The 14,836-nt window shown below is 54.1% G+C and overlaps 1 protein-coding gene across 1 annotated transcript; it reads left to right on the top strand.

Moving 5' to 3' along the window:
* The first annotated feature begins 1,148 nt into the window (after positions 1 to 1,148).
* On the top strand, positions 1,149 to 12,748 carry NPTX2 (neuronal pentraxin 2). The gene is made up of 5 exons (XM_045994349.1): positions 1,149 to 1,745; positions 3,391 to 3,607; positions 8,230 to 8,474; positions 10,238 to 10,417; positions 11,262 to 12,748. The coding sequence occupies exons 1-5, from the start codon at positions 1,335 to 1,337 to the stop codon at positions 11,487 to 11,489; spliced, it is 1,281 nt and encodes a 426-aa protein (XP_045850305.1). The 5' UTR covers positions 1,149 to 1,334; the 3' UTR covers positions 11,490 to 12,748.
* Positions 12,749 to 14,836: the final 2,088 nt, after the last annotated feature.

Below are 14,836 nucleotides of genomic sequence, written 5' to 3'. Positions count from 1 at the left end.
TTTCCATTTATAATGTGCAGTAAACCAGCTCGGTCTGTAGCTGTGCATCAAAATCTCTCTGAACTTGTTGGCAAGCCACAGCCAAGATTTTGAAACAAATTGGTTCCTCCCGCCTTTTGGGGTTTCTGCCCAAATCTGGGCTCTCCAAGAATGTGAGGGCAGCGGCCTCACACTGGGAAACTGGACCTGCGGGCAGCCGGCTTACGAGGGTGGGGCCCGGCTTTCCTACGTGGTATCTCCCGGATGGCTGCCCTCCGATGGACCTGCGGAGCCCAGGGCTTGCTGAGTAAGTTCACCACCTGCTGGGCTGTCGCCCGACCAGCACGGAGAGCTCTGCCGGTGGCCTCGTGACGCCGGCCCCCGCGCCATGCCCTCGGCGGAGGCGGTGTGCGCGCGCCCCCTCCGCGCAGTCGGCTTCTGGCGCGCGTTTCCGGTCCCCGCGGACCTAAGAAGTCTTTCCCACCGCGCCGGGTGGCGGTGGGGACCGGGGCGGTGGACGTGCATGCGGCGGGCGGCCCGGGGGGGTGGTCGTCGTGCGTCTCCTTCCCGTCTTCAGGGCGAGGCGACCGCGGCCTTGACGAGGAGGCCCTCGCGGCCCGCGGGGGGCTCTCGACGGCAGCCCTGGGTTGAGTTCCTCCCGGGGCTCCTCCTCACTTTCCTCGCTTGGGAAGTTGAGGGGGGGTCCCTCCCCACGGGAGCGGCGGCGGCCACGGAGCGAGGCGTCGCGCCGAGCCGGAAGCTCCGAAGCCGCCCTGGTGAAGCTGCCGGCTTCTCTTCAGCCCCCGACGCCCGCGTCCTCTGGTGGGTCTGAGGGGCGCCTGGACACGCGGCCAAGGCTCTCGAAGGCATCCGGGGTGGCTTTCCCCCCACCTTTTCCTTTTCTTTCTTTCTTTCTTTTTTTTTAATTTTCTTTTTTCTCTTTCTTTCTTTTTTTTTTTTTACCTCAGTCCTCCCTTTTTGAGAGCCCCGGGACCCCGCGCTAGCGCCCCCGCCTCGGGCCCACACACGCGCCCGCCAGCCGAGAGAAGGCGCCCCCGCCCCGCCCCCTCGCTGACGCGCGCCCAGCCGGGCCAATCAGAGCTCGCGGCGCTGCGCCCCACGCGCCGGCCCCCCCACCCCCAGCTTAAGAAAGGGCGCGCGGACCCGGTCGGACCAGAGCGGTACGCGAAGCGGAGACAGCGGGTTACGTGAAGCAGGCGGTTCCGTTAGCTCCAGCGCTCAAGCTGCCCTCGAGCGGAGCGCCCGGCCTCAGCCCGCAGCGGAGGCGCCTCCGCCGCGCGCCCCGACGGCGCCCGCCCGCCGGCTGATGCTGGAGTGAGCGCGGCGGCGACGGGATGCTGGCGCTGCTGGCCGCCGGCGTGGCGCTCGCCGTGGCCGCCGGCGCCCAAGACGGCCCGGCGCCCGGCAGCCGCTTCGTGTGCACGGCGCTGCCCCCGGAGGCGGCGCGCGCTGGCTGCCCATTGCCCGCGATGCCCATGCAGGGCGGCGCGCTGAGCCCCGAGGAGGAGCTGCGGGCCGCGGTGCTGCAGCTGCGCGAGACCGTCGTGCAGCAGAAGGAGACGCTGGGCGCGCAGCGCGAGGCCATCCGTGAGCTCACCGGCAAGCTGGCGCGCTGCGAGGGGCTCGCGGGCGGCAAGGCGCAGGGCAAAGACACTATGGGCGATCTGCCACGGGACCCCGGCCACGTCGTGGAGCAGCTCAGCCGTTCGCTGCAGACCCTCAAGGACCGCCTGGAGAGCCTCGAGGTAGCGGAGCGCAGGGCTGGGTGGGGGTTGTTCCTGAGGGGTGGGAAGGATCCGAGGCGCGGGGCGGTGGTGGGGCGCGTGGTTCTGTCCGCCAGACAGTGCGGGACACAGCAAGGGCTTGGAGTCGGAGGAGGGGGTTGGTTCTCTTCCCGGTTCGCGAACTTACCTGCGGGGCTGGCATCCCACCCCCACCCCCCCGCTTCTTGCGGGAAGGAAAGGGTTAACCCCCCCCCCCCCCCCCCCCCCCGCCCTGCACCGGGACTGTCCGCCTTGTGGCCAGTCACTTCCCGGGATCCGGTCGAGCGGACCGGGACGGCCTCTTTTCTCTTGTAAATGTCCGAGACCCCCGGGCCGCACGCGCTCTCAGAGCGTGTGCTGGGTGACTTGCGGCTGCTGAGTGCGGTCAGCTGTCCCAGGCGTTCCTTGTTTCCTTTTATAAATCAGGCCGGGCTGGACCAGAGCGGGCGGAGACCCCAGGGTCGCGGTGGGGAGGCGACCGCGGGCGGGTCCCGGGCCACACGCTGGTTGGCGCCTCGGAGGAAACCTGGTTTTAACTTCAAAGATGGCTCTGTCCGCGAATTGCGCCCGTTCTAAGGTGCCCTTCCAGGCTGTTTTGGGGGAAGGGACCTTCTTACGTTTCTCTCTTGGAAGGTGTATGCAGTTTCGAACTTTGGGAGAGAAATCCTCATTTAACTTCCATCTTTCCTTTTGAACCCTATTTAAGAAGTGTGGAACGTTTCTGTAAAAAACGTTTACCAGAATGCTCATTAGCAGAACTAGGTTTCAATTACAGGTGGTAATTATTGCAAAATTATTTGAGGATTTCCTGTGGCATGATGGCTAAATACAGTATTTCCAGCATCTGTATATCCCTTGATTCGGTATGATTAATAGCAGCTAACATTTCTAGTTTACTAAATATATACCAGGCGTATTATCTAATTTTAACCCTTCCAACAGTCCTTTGAGGCAGATCCTCTTAGCTGCATTTTACAAATTGGAATGCTTAGAAAGGGGGTACATAGCTTGCCAAGGATTCATGGCTAGCCAGTGGCAGACTGCCTCCAGAGCCAGCATGATGGTAGAGGAGGAGAAGGCATAGGAAATGAGGATTTAGCAACAGCATTCAAAGCAAAAATTCCTGGAATTCAGAACTGTCACATTTTAGGTCTCTCATTTTCCAGTAACATCTCTGCAAGCATAATTATTCACCTTTGTGCCATATTGGGACTTGGGGGCTGTTTCCACTTATAGATGAAGGCTCATCTGCTTTGAGTACCATTTGGTTAACTTTTTTTTTTTTTTAATCTTCACTGTGTTGTGGTTTTTACCCAAGGATGGTAGATAGTGATTAAAATTTTGAGTTTTTAGCAAGAGGAGGAAAATAGCTTTCTGAGAGAGGAAAATGGAATTCGTAAGTTTCAAAGATTGCAGCATGGTAATTCTTGTTTGACTTTGAAATCCTTTCCATACAAAAAAGAAAAAAGCATCCGTGAAGTGCTCCCCTTCGTGCCATTGGCACAATTTAATACTCCTGTTTTGGAAGCTTCTCCCTGTGTGGCTGGGCTTTTAGAGCTACATTTCACAATTCTTTTTAAATGGCCTTAATACTTCTCCCTCATATGTCCCTCTCCCCATCTAAAAGCACCAGCTCCGAGTGAATGTGTCCAATGCAATGCTGCCCAGCGACTTTCGAGAGGTGCTCCAGCGGCGACTGGGGGAGCTGGAGAGGCAGCTGCTGCGCAAGGTGGCGGAGCTGGAGGACGAGAAGTCCCTGCTCCACAATGAGACCTCTGCTCACAGGCAGAAGACAGAGAATGCCCTGAATGCTCTGCTGCAGAGGGTGACTGAGCTGGAGCGAGGTGAGTTCTTGACAAGCTTCTCTGTCGCCCTCTGGCTGACGTCCTTCTCAACCCCCCACCCCCACCCCATTGTCTTGGTGTTTGGCTACGGTGTAAGGGAAGCCGGGCTCAGTGAGGCAGAGCAGGCAGAGGGGCGCTGGCCCCACAGCCACCCATTTACAGACAGGCCACTAGGGCCCTTGAGAGAGTCATGACCCCTGCTTGCTGACTGTTAGCCCCGGGCTCTGCTCCTGTTTGCTGGAGTTGGCTCTGAGGCTGCTCTTGGGTCATCTCTGAACCTACCTGTCCTATGTGCAAAAAACCACAGCATTCTTTACCATCCCAGCAGGTCTCCGCTTTCCCTTCTCTGTTTCTCAAATGAAGTGTTGCTTTTTCAACTTGAGGCATCTCCCGTGATGCACAGGGGTGTAGGGTTTCTGCCTGACAGTTGCCTAGCTTGACGGCCTTGTTGATACATCTTCTGACCTGGTGGAGACTGAAGGGGCCTATTGCTGCTGGGAGAGGCCTGCTTTCCATCCCAGGCAGTTACCCCCAGGGTGTCTGCAGTGACTGACCCTGCATGGAGATGACTCGCAGCCGTTTGAGCAAACAGTAGTAGCGTGATTGAGGATGGTCCTCTCAGGAATTAGCTCCCCCTTCCCCCGCCCCCTGTTATCCGTGGGAAAGCCAGTGCCCTCAGGACCAGTGTGGACAAACAACCCAACCCTGTCCTCCTGCCATGTGGACACTGCAGTCACTTCCTAACCAGACCTTCAGTGGATTCTGAGTCTCTTTCTCTCCTCTGCTCACACTGGGGTGTGTGAGTTTCTCCCACGGGGCACAGGAAGGGAAGGGATTGAGGGTCTATGTAATTCAGACTGCATTATCAACCCCCAAACTGCCTGGTGGCCTGGGAGTGAGGTTTAAGTTTGCTGATAGTGGATATGAAATTGTAATCTTCTCAGATGCACCAGCCTGACAGTTTCTCATTACTCGATTTCATGAACTGACAGGAGAATGTCCAGCTGTGCCTTTAGTGACTCTGGCAAGGGAGGGCCAGATGATCAAGGGGATGGTGTGTCTGTTCCATTTTATTACAGCAGCTTGCCAGAAGTCACAGGTCTCCTTCAACACTTTCCTGCTTTCTTCCTTCCTTATCCTTCTCATAAAGGGGTGGGTGACTTGCCTGTTAGACTTGGATTCTTGAGTTTCTGAAAGACTTTCCTCTCTGCCTCACCTCTGCCAGGTGACCTCAGAAAATTCCTTAGGTCTCAAGAGCCTTCCCTGAAGGCAGAGCAGCTGCGGCTGCAGCCTTTCTTGCCGACAGGAGGACAGAAAGGCAGCATCGGGTCCGAGGTGAGGGTGGCTTGCCTTCCCTTTCTCCAGCCTCACCCACAGTAGAACCTGGCAACACGCAGGCACACCACAGTCACTTAGTATCTTGAAGGGGGTAGCTGTAGAACAAAAAGAGAGCTCTGCCAGAGACTTTGCTGTCTGTATACCTTGCCTGGCTCAGTGGCTGAATTGCTACAAGGATGTAGGTTAATTGAAGCCTGCCGTGTTAGCGTGTGCTGAGCACATCACCCCTGTGAGAGAGGACTTGACTTATACCCATTACACAGATGAGAAAAATGCCCTGAACTTTTGGCCAGAGGTGTATCATTTGGGGAGAGGGGACTGAGTGGGACCTGGGCCACTGGCTGATGAGCAGCAGCGGCAACATGGCTTTGACCACCCGGCGGCTGGCTCTGTATGACTATCCCTCCCATCCCCAGCCAGATTCCAGCATCCACACTCTTGATACCTAGGTTTTATGGGAAGCCCTCAGAGCTCATCTGGCACAGAAAGGAGGTTCATGTTCCAGCTAGCACTGAGCTCTACAGGGCAGGGCCCCTGATTGGCCTTCTTGTAGAGCCCCCAGGACCTGGTACTGACCCACCACGAGAACTCTAGAAACCTTCTGTGTGCTCTACCCAGCTCTGGAATGAATCTTTGAGGAAAGTGATCATCTGCCAACAAATTTATCTTCTGAGTTTCTATCTGTCATATTTGTGATGAGAATAAAGGAATACATAAACTCCCAGCCCCCAAATAAACCAAAAGTGGAAAATACATTCTGTTCCTTGAAACATCCTGCTGAGCTCAGAGGAGATGGACCTCAAGCATATGCAAAGTAGAGGGCTTTGGGGACTCTGACCCTCAGTCCATCATCTCCTGCCCATTATGGGCCTGTTCAGAACCAGACACCAGGCTGTGACTTCCACATTCTGTGTCTTCCGTAACCCTTGCAACCACTGTGTGAGGTAGGTCTTAGTTATAGAAGAGGGACTGAGTCAGAGAACCAAGTGATTCGTGCATTCATGGGGTCCAGCAGGTTGCAGAGCTGGGGTTGAACTTGGTGGTGACCCCAGAAGACAAGATACCCAGAGGCTGCAGCCTGGAGTGGCGTGTGGGCTCCAGCTCCACTGGGCAGGAAGTTCCTGAGAACCCAGGGGTGAGCATCCGATGCTCCACGCAGAGGTTTGTGCTGCCTGAGCCCACGGATACTCGTTTTCTCTGTCTTGGGATCTGCTCGTCTGCAGGAGCCTCCAGGTTCCGGGCCAGCTGGCCAGGGACAGCCCACCTTGGAGTTGAAGTAAACGTTGCCACTGAGAAGACAGAACCTGTCTCTTTGGCTCCAGCTGCCCCCCATTTTCACTTGTCTGCCACCTGCAGCCTCTGATTTATCGGTCAGGCCTTTTAATGCCTTAATTGGTTTTAACGAAGTTTCCTCTAAACCTCCAAGCTGTTTGATATAAATAGAGGGCACCAGCTTTCTGGGTATGGGCCCCTCCTCTGCCCCTTGGCTCTCCCAGGTCTAATTAAACCTATCTGTTGTCACCCAGCTAACGATATTACCGACACTGAGCCTTATTAAATCAGCAGGCCTGCCCACCTGCAAGGATAGAAGCCATTTCTCTTTATTAGCTAATCATGCCTTCGTGAAGAACATGGCCATTTGCAGATTAAGAACTGGTGGCTGCACGTGGTTGAGAGAGGGACTTCTGCTCCCTACTCTGTCCTTCATTAGCTGTGTGACCTGGGGTAAGGACCCTCGCTTCTCCAAACCTCGGTGCCTCAACTGCACAATCCACAGAATTGGGGGCGGGGCTTCCTAGTCTCAGTTTTGCTTCAGCCTGTATGTGGCCTGGGCCCCCTCAGCTTCCCCACGTGACCAAGCCTTCCCAGCCCTCGCTAGGTATTCAGTGACTCTGCAGACGGGGAGCTCAGGATGGACCGGACAAGAGTCCACAAGCACCAGATTCAAGTAAATAGTACCCATAAAGCCCAGAGGCGAGTCTTTCTCTGCTGCCCGTTCCAGAGGTTGAAAGGGTGATGCTGGGCCACGTTGCTTTAAAGAAAAGCAAAGAGCAGGTCTTCCCTGGGTGGGGGTGAACCACGGCACCAGAGAGCTTCTCTCACATGTTCCTGACTACGAAAGCAAATGAGTCTGAGGGATCGCAGTGGAGAAAGGCTCATCCGTTGTGGCCTCTGTTCCACAGAAGGGAGTGATTCATGCACTCACATGAGACACAGGCCTGTCTGGTTCCATTGGTTCTGGGTCCAGAGAGCCTGCATGTTTCTCATGGTGATGGAGTCCCTCCGGCCCCTTATGGATGCCTAATAAATAACTTGTTGAATGAGCGAAGGGTGTTTAGTCTCCTTCACCAGAAGCATCCGGTCCCCAGCTGAGAGGGAAGCTGCTGCCATGACCACTCACAGAACTGGGTGGTACCCAGCCAACTTCGGAATCTGTGATAACTCGAGACGGGGACTTGCCTTCTGTGTGTTTATTTTTATTGTTAATTTAGAGCTTAAGTCAGAACTGTTAGAAATACTTAGATCCAGTTCAGCGCACTAGTGGCTTTCAAAGATTTTGGAAGCACCATTTACATGAGGACAGTCAGGGGCTTCTCTTCAGTCCCAGGCGGGCCCCAAGGGCTCAAGGTTCTGGCTATGGGTGCTCACCTCAGCGGGGACGGACACCTCTGTACTTTTCTGTCTCTGACTGGCTCCAAACCGCAGGAAATCATCAACAGACACAATCTTCTCTTGAGGAAGAAAAGGCAAATCATGAGCAAAGTGGTTCATGTGAGGGATTTAGTCCAAAAAGCCACTTCTGAGTTAAGCTGTAGTGTCCAGGCGCCCAAGTGGACTCCTTTGCTTGGGCGGCAGTGATTCTTCAGGGTGAAAAGTGACAGGGACTTACTGGCTTGACGAGTGTCCATCTATCAAGTGTCCAGGTCCCTGTTAGGGACTTTCTGCCTCTAAGCCCAAGTCCGGCAGGGCCCCAACCCCGCCCTTGCTAAAGGAGCTAAAGGGGCCAGGATTTTAAGGAAAGAGCTGAAGAAGGGTTTTCTGGCTTAATTTAATTAGAAAATTAAATTCAACTTGAATACCCGCTTCTTCAAGCTTTCAAGAGCAAGGCCAGTCTTGTTTACTTCTGGGCTGGTAGCACTTTGCACCGTGGCTCCCCGGTAGCGGGTGCTCTGTTGCTTGAGGAGCCGACCTGAGGGAACTTGGGGTCCAGGTGAGCTGTGGCTCTGGGCTGTGCTGGCGGGGAGTAGGCTAACACACCATGGCCTCTCTTCTCCACCCCCCAGGCAACAGTGCGTTCAAGTCTCCCGACGCGTTCAAAGTGTCCCTCCCCCTGCGCACAAACTACCTGTATGGCAAGATCAAGAAAACACTGCCTGAACTGTACGCCTTCACCATCTGCCTATGGCTGCGATCCAGCGCCTTGCCGGGCATCGGCACACCGTTCTCTTACGCGGTGCCCGGGCAGGCCAACGAGATCGTGCTGATAGAGTGGGGCAACAACCCCATTGAGCTGCTCATCAACGACAAGGTGAGGCCTGCTTGGATGCCACCTGCCCCCAACACGGCAGCAATGGTCAGCCTGTGCGGCTTCTGACAGCTGGCTGTGGGGCTGTCCTCCTCACAGTGGGGACAGCTCTGCACCAACTCAGTCCCACTCTGGCCAGCTGGCTGGGTAGGGGGCAGGGGCAGGCAGCCATGCTGGTGGAGATCTAAGCTATGAGTCTGGCCTAGAAGCGGCACAGGGTCCAGGCCAGGTGCTGTGGGAGGAATAGAGCTGGGGTCTCTTGGGCCAGCCTGAATGGTCACAGGCTCTTGGGCCAGTCACTCAGGGCTGTTCCCTAGGGCCATACTGATTAGGGGAAGGGGTCTGTGTGTGTCTCTCTGTGTAGGAAATTTTTTCAGTGTATCTTTCTGGGGTGGTCTACTGGGGTACAAATTACAGTAAAACTTTGAGTGAACAGTCCAACCTGTTTTTTAAAAATGCATGCACTTGTGTGATTACCACAATTAAAATATGGAAATGTTTCATTTCTCCCCTCTTCCCCCCCCCCAACCAAATCTCATTCCCCTTTGTGGTCAGCTCCTACCCCCTACCCCAGCCCATGACAACCACTGATGTGTTCTCTATCTCTATAGCCTTGCTTTTTCCAGAGTAAATATCCCTTTTTAATAGATTGGCTGGTTTCAGCATTCGAGAGCGTGGTCTCCTCAAGACCTCCGCTCTGGGCATCTGCAGGACCTCCAGGAGCCTCACTTAAACTTCCATTCTGAAGTCAGACTCAGCAGAGCCAAAGAAAATGTGTTCTGATGTCCTTGCTGGAGCTGAGCGTTGGAATGGCTGCTCCAGCTCCCTGCTGCCTCTGCCCTGGCACCTTACTCTGACGTTACTGAACCATCTTGGATGGAGTTGAAGTGGGAGATGCCGTGGAATCTCCTCACTGGGCTCCTTCTAGTGGTGACCATGTCCCTGAGCCAGGGGTTAATTGTTCTAAATAATGCCCTTGGACACAGCAGGGCCAGAACCTTGTTTTCCTCTTGGGTTAGGTGGCACATAAACAGCCAATTCCTGGGAGGAAGCAGCAGGTTGCTAGGATACCAGCAGTAACAACAGGATGGCACCTGGTTGGGCTGGGCTGTAGTACTCACGGGACTGCACGCAGACGATGTGGGTCAGAAGTGCCCTTCCTCCGGTTCCACATGGGGGTCCCTGTGTGCATCCCCAGCACACACTCCCACGTAATTGTTGACCTTTTTTTTTTTTTTTTAACGGCACAGGAGTACACACACACACACACACACACACACAGTCCGCAAGTGTCGGGATGGATAGTCGTGAGCCACTGTCTAGAGTGTAGACACCTGTTCTGACTGTTTTCCAAAGAGGCTGGCCCAGTAGGACCCTGACTTCCCTTCAGGCCCTCTGGCAGGAGGCATTCAGACTCAGCACAGCAGGGAGGGGGGTTTGTCCTTCACCTCACATCTGTTCAGTCTGGACAGCATCCTGGACCTTCAGCGGAACCCGGACCAGAAGTGTCCCCTTGAAAGCTGGGCTACCCTGGGGTCAAGGGCTTGGACCCAGGCTCCCTGCCCCTTTCCTCTTAGGTGTCTGTGTCACAGTGTCCTTCCCCAAGGCTTTCTGAAGGGCAGAGTTGCCCATGTCACCCAAAAAGCAGAGAAGGGGAGACCAGCAGGGACCCTCCATGACAGGAGCAGTAGGACCTCCAGTCCATCTGCAGGTCAGACTTCTGGAAACCCTGAGGGGGTGCCTCACCTGCACGTTGCTGTCCACAGGTTGCGCAGCTGCCCCTGTTTGTCAGTGACGGCAAGTGGCATCATATCTGTATCACCTGGACGACACGGGATGGCATGTGGGAAGCGTTCCAGGATGGGGAGAAACTTGGCACTGGGGAGAACCTGGCCCCCTGGCACCCCATCAAGCCAGGGGGTGTGCTGATCCTCGGGCAGGAACAGGTGAGTGCAGGGGTGCAAGACGGGAGCATGCTGGCCAGCCGAGCGGCACAAGGCTACACTTGAAGGTTGCCCCTGGGCCCCCTGGTCAGCTGTCTGCCTGCCAGACCCAGCCACTGAGGCGTGACAGTGCCGGCTCACCCTGTGCTGTCCTATGGCCTGAGGTGGGTGTGGTGGGTTCAGAAAGATTCCAGAATGGAGTCTAACCCAGGTGAATAGGAGTGTCTCTGGGGTCATGCTGTCATGGAGTGACTTCAGGTTCTTTCCAGGCGTTAAGCCTCTGCCAGGCACAGCATCGATTCAGGATGCCAAGGACTGATATGGCATCTTCCAGGAGCTGCTGGCTCAGTGTTTTAGGGGACTCAGGGCATGCCTGTGGGTGCTCAGCACCCTGGGGGAGATGGGGGTGGGAAGGTGATTTCAGAAGCTGCCCTCAAGAAACTCACCCGGTGGGAGAAGGGAAATGTACATACTTGTCTGCTCCTGGGCAGGTAAGAGTTGATGTTTCAGTCTGTGCTTGAGGTTTGCTGAGGGCCCATTCTTCCCCTCACTTCCCTAGGAGAGGCTGGGAGTCTGGAGACCAGGAGCTAGTGCTAGCTTTGGGAATTTGGACAGAAGGTCTTTCCACTCTAGCCTGGAGCACCATGTCGTGGAGCCCCAGGATGTGAAGGAATCAGGGGTCCTGAGGTGTAGCCAGAGTTGGAGGGAGTCGAGAAAATGCCCCAGTCTCCCCATCTCCCTTCCAAGTTGGCATCCCTTCCCAGAGGCCATTCACAGTTCAGGAGCATTAGCAGACCTGTCCGCTTTTTGAACCTGCGCTGATGGGGTTCTCTTCCTCCCTCCCCAGGACACTGTTGGGGGCAGGTTCGATGCCACGCAGGCATTCGTGGGGGAGCTCAGCCAGTTCAACATATGGGACCGCGTCCTCCGTGCACAAGAAATTATCAACATTGCCAACTGCTCCACGAACATGCCCGGTAACATCATACCCTGGGTGGACAACAACGTCGATGTGTTTGGAGGGGCTTCTAAGTGGCCCGTGGAGACCTGTGAGGAACGTCTCCTTGACTTGTAGCTGACTTGTAGCTGCCTCCGGCTCTACAGGGCTGGGCTGTACCTGTCAGAAGTGCAAGGCCACCTCCTCCCCCAGTTAAACTGTGTACAAAGCTCCTGCCAGAATAGGCTGGGGCCCCCAAAGCTCATTCCCAGGGAATCTCGAAGGCCGAGGTTCTGTAGCGGCCCTTGTCACTGGATTCTTTGTTCCTTACCAAGATTATGTTGTTTTGAGGAGGGAAGTAGGCCTGAGCTTGCAGGTGGGGAGATCTCTGACTTCCTGCTGGGGGTGGGGGACTGAAGGCCCTTGAGGCTCCTTGCCGAGCCCCCGTCATTGCTAGCACACTGCAGCCTTGTCCGCCCGCCCTCTTGGATGCTCGATGTCTCGTGTGCCCTTTCTGTCTGTCCCCTTTAAAGGCTGTGCGGCCTTCCTGCTGGAATATCTGTGTCCCTTGCGTATAGAGTATACCCTGCTGTCCCCTGAGCACGTGGCAAAGCAGCCCCCGCAGCCCACAGAAGGGCTTTCTCTTAGTGTTCTTTACTAGGCTGTGAGGAACTCTTCAGCTCAAGGAAGGGGGCAGGCTGCCTGGACAACGCACTGCCTTCGCCAAGATGGAGGGGGCGTCTGGGCCTCCAGAGGGGGCTGGGAGCAGGAATGCAGAAGGGAGTTCTGGAGAAGGGCTGTGGCAGCTGTCCCTCCCCCGCTTTCACCTCTCCCTCAGACTGATGCTTTGATGGAATCATCGCTGGGAATGGCTTCTTTGAAAAGCCTCTTTTCTCCGCGGGTGCCAAAAGTTCAGCTGCAGCTTCCACAACCATTCGGTATGGTCGGGGCGGGGGGGGGGGGGGGGGGGGGGGGCGGGATTTATTTTTTCCCAACAGAGAAGAACAGCCATTAGCAGCCTTCCATTTTTAATGTCTCGCCCCACTGTGAGGAATGTGCTAGTTTTCATTCATGTTGATTACTGTAAGCATTTGACTGTCTCAAGTATTTCCCCCAGAACTTTTTCAGGAAATGGGAATCATTTGGCTGATATTTGCTTCGTGATTCCAGGTTGCTTAATTTATTGGACAGAGGTAGTAATTTATTTTAAGGACAAAGTGATGAAGTGGGGAAATTTATAAAGCTAAATATTATATATTTTATTTTTCATACATGTTTGAAGTGCAAATATGTGGAAATTCCATTTGTAGGACCAAGTTGACATGCCCATTCTAACATTGTATGCTACAAGAACTCTTCTGATGATGGAATTTTGATTAAAGTGCACTGGAAGATGCCTCCGTATCTGTTTGCTCCATGTTTGGGGCTGAGGGGAGGGGGTGGGGCTTAGCCACCGTCCTTAGGTCTGGGGCCTGGTGTCTGGCAGACCCAGGGGCACTGATGTGCTTGGAGGGAAAGGGGCGTGGTGCAGGGCTGAGCCCTTCCCTCCTCAATGCCAGGCCCGGACTGCGGATGTCCCACAAGCTGTGGCCAGCCTCCTGGTCTTCAGCCGGCCCCTGTCTTCTCAACCAGGAATCAAACTTACCTCGATGACCTTCCCCTCCCTATCCCAGACCTGACACCTATTGGCCACCTACTCTGTGTTCTACATACATCTCATTCACTCCTCCTAACAAACCCCTGAAAGTGAATCCCGATTTATAGGTGAATGCTTCGAACAATTAAACAGTGACTTGGATCCCATGGCTAGTGGGGATCCCAAGGGATCCCATGGGATCCATGGCTTGGATCCCAAGGCAGAGCTGGGGTCAAACTGGCCTATGGCTCTGGAGGCCCTGCCCCTTTTGTGATGTCCCTCGTGATGACATGGCTGACTGGGAACTGTGGCTCGCTGCCGCTGCCCAGCGTCACTGGTGTCCTACTGCATGTCACTCCCCCAGGAGGAATCAAACTTCAAAATTCGAGATAGGTTCTACTAAACATGTGTTGCTCTCACACCATCATGAAGTCAAAAAATTGTAAGTCAAGCCACTGTAAGTCAGGGACACTGAAAACTACAGAACATCAATTTTTTTTTTTTTATATAGAACATAATTGAGAGAAAGAACACCTAAGTAATTGGATTATTTAGACTTCATTGTGTCAGGATTGCCATTGTGGACACCTGGTGGGGAATATGTGGTTCAGATGTCCAGAAGATAATACCACACACACCCTGAGAAAGTATGAAAAGGTTGATCATATAATGAGAACTTTCTGGGGAGATCAAGGTGGCACCCACACAGTTCTAAAATAGCTTGAGAGAGCAGAGAAAGAATATTGGCTTGGCTTTTTACGGTGGTTGTGTGTAGGACCATCCTCCCAGCCCCCTGCACCAAAGGAAAAAGAATTTAGACTCTATTACTCGTCCAGATGTGGGGCATGATGGGAAGAGGAGAGATGAGGCTTAAAACTGTCAACAAACATCAAAAACTGTAGACACGTTACTGCAATTCATCTCAGATGTTTGACGGATGGCTGACATGGGCCATGTTGCATTTAATCGAATTTGAACTTGTTTAAGTAAGTCATTACGAGGTCTATAGCTTGAGGCTGGTGGGGAGGAGAGAATTCTGTTCAATACCTGTTCAAGGGCCCAGACTGGGTATTTCAAGAAATACAATGTGTATCTTGGTCACGCTTAATAAGATCTGGAACTCTGAACGAGAGGAGTATCTTGGTGAGGTCTTGTCTTACAGCTTTAGTAAGTAGTGAGATATGTGTGATCTGGATTTATAGTTTGAGTATGTGTGGGACAAGAGATTCCCAGAGTTCTTTACCCCAAAACAGGCTATCTGGCTCAAAAGTAAAAAAATATACGCATGGGGCAGTTGTTGGCCAGGGTACCCGGTGCTAAAATGACTGTCTGAAATTTGGCCAGTTGTGGTGACCTTTGGGTCCTACTATTCTTTGGGGACATCCTGGTTAAGGTATTAAAAAAAACAGCATTTTCCCCATGGAGCACTAGCAGGAGTCATGGTGGTTATTCTATCTGTAAAGTGTGAGAACTCCCTTTGCTGTTTACCCAGCTGATGGCAAGTGGCTTTGAGGGGTCTGAGAGAGGAGTGCACCAGGGCATCTGGCAAGGGACTGAGGACCGGGAAGGCCACCCCCTGCTAAAACTGTACCAGAGGGTCCAGCTCTATTATGTAGCAGAAAGGCCTTGGTGGCCATGTTGAAATTATTGCTGGGATGTTGCTTTTATGACCCAAGACCTAGGGACAGCTGGGTATGGGAGGTCTCAGGCCAGGACCTAGGACAGCTGCTATTTCCAGGATCTAGTATGCAATCAGCAATTGCAGTTCTAATGACATATAGCGTGAGGCCAAGGAGCCCAAGGGTAGCTTAGATGCTCCAGAGGCTCCAGGAGGCATGGGAGGGAATTG

Source organism: Meles meles, chromosome 21, assembly GCF_922984935.1.
Source record: "Meles meles chromosome 21, mMelMel3.1 paternal haplotype, whole genome shotgun sequence".
NCBI lineage: Eukaryota > Metazoa > Chordata > Mammalia > Carnivora > Mustelidae > Meles > Meles meles.
This window is presented reverse-complemented; position numbering and strand designations above follow the sequence as displayed.

Coding starts and splice junctions, on each gene's coding strand:
- NPTX2 (XM_045994349.1), top strand. CDS start 1,335: ATGCTGGCGCTGCTGGCCGCCGGCGTGGCGCTCGCCGTGGCCGCCGGC. Junction 3,608..8,229: donor GGTGACTGAGCTGGAGCGAG/GTGAGTTCTTGA, acceptor TCCACCCCCCAG/GCAACAGTGCGTTCAAGTCT. Junction 10,418..11,261: donor TGATCCTCGGGCAGGAACAG/GTGAGTGCAGGG, acceptor CTCCCTCCCCAG/GACACTGTTGGGGGCAGGTT.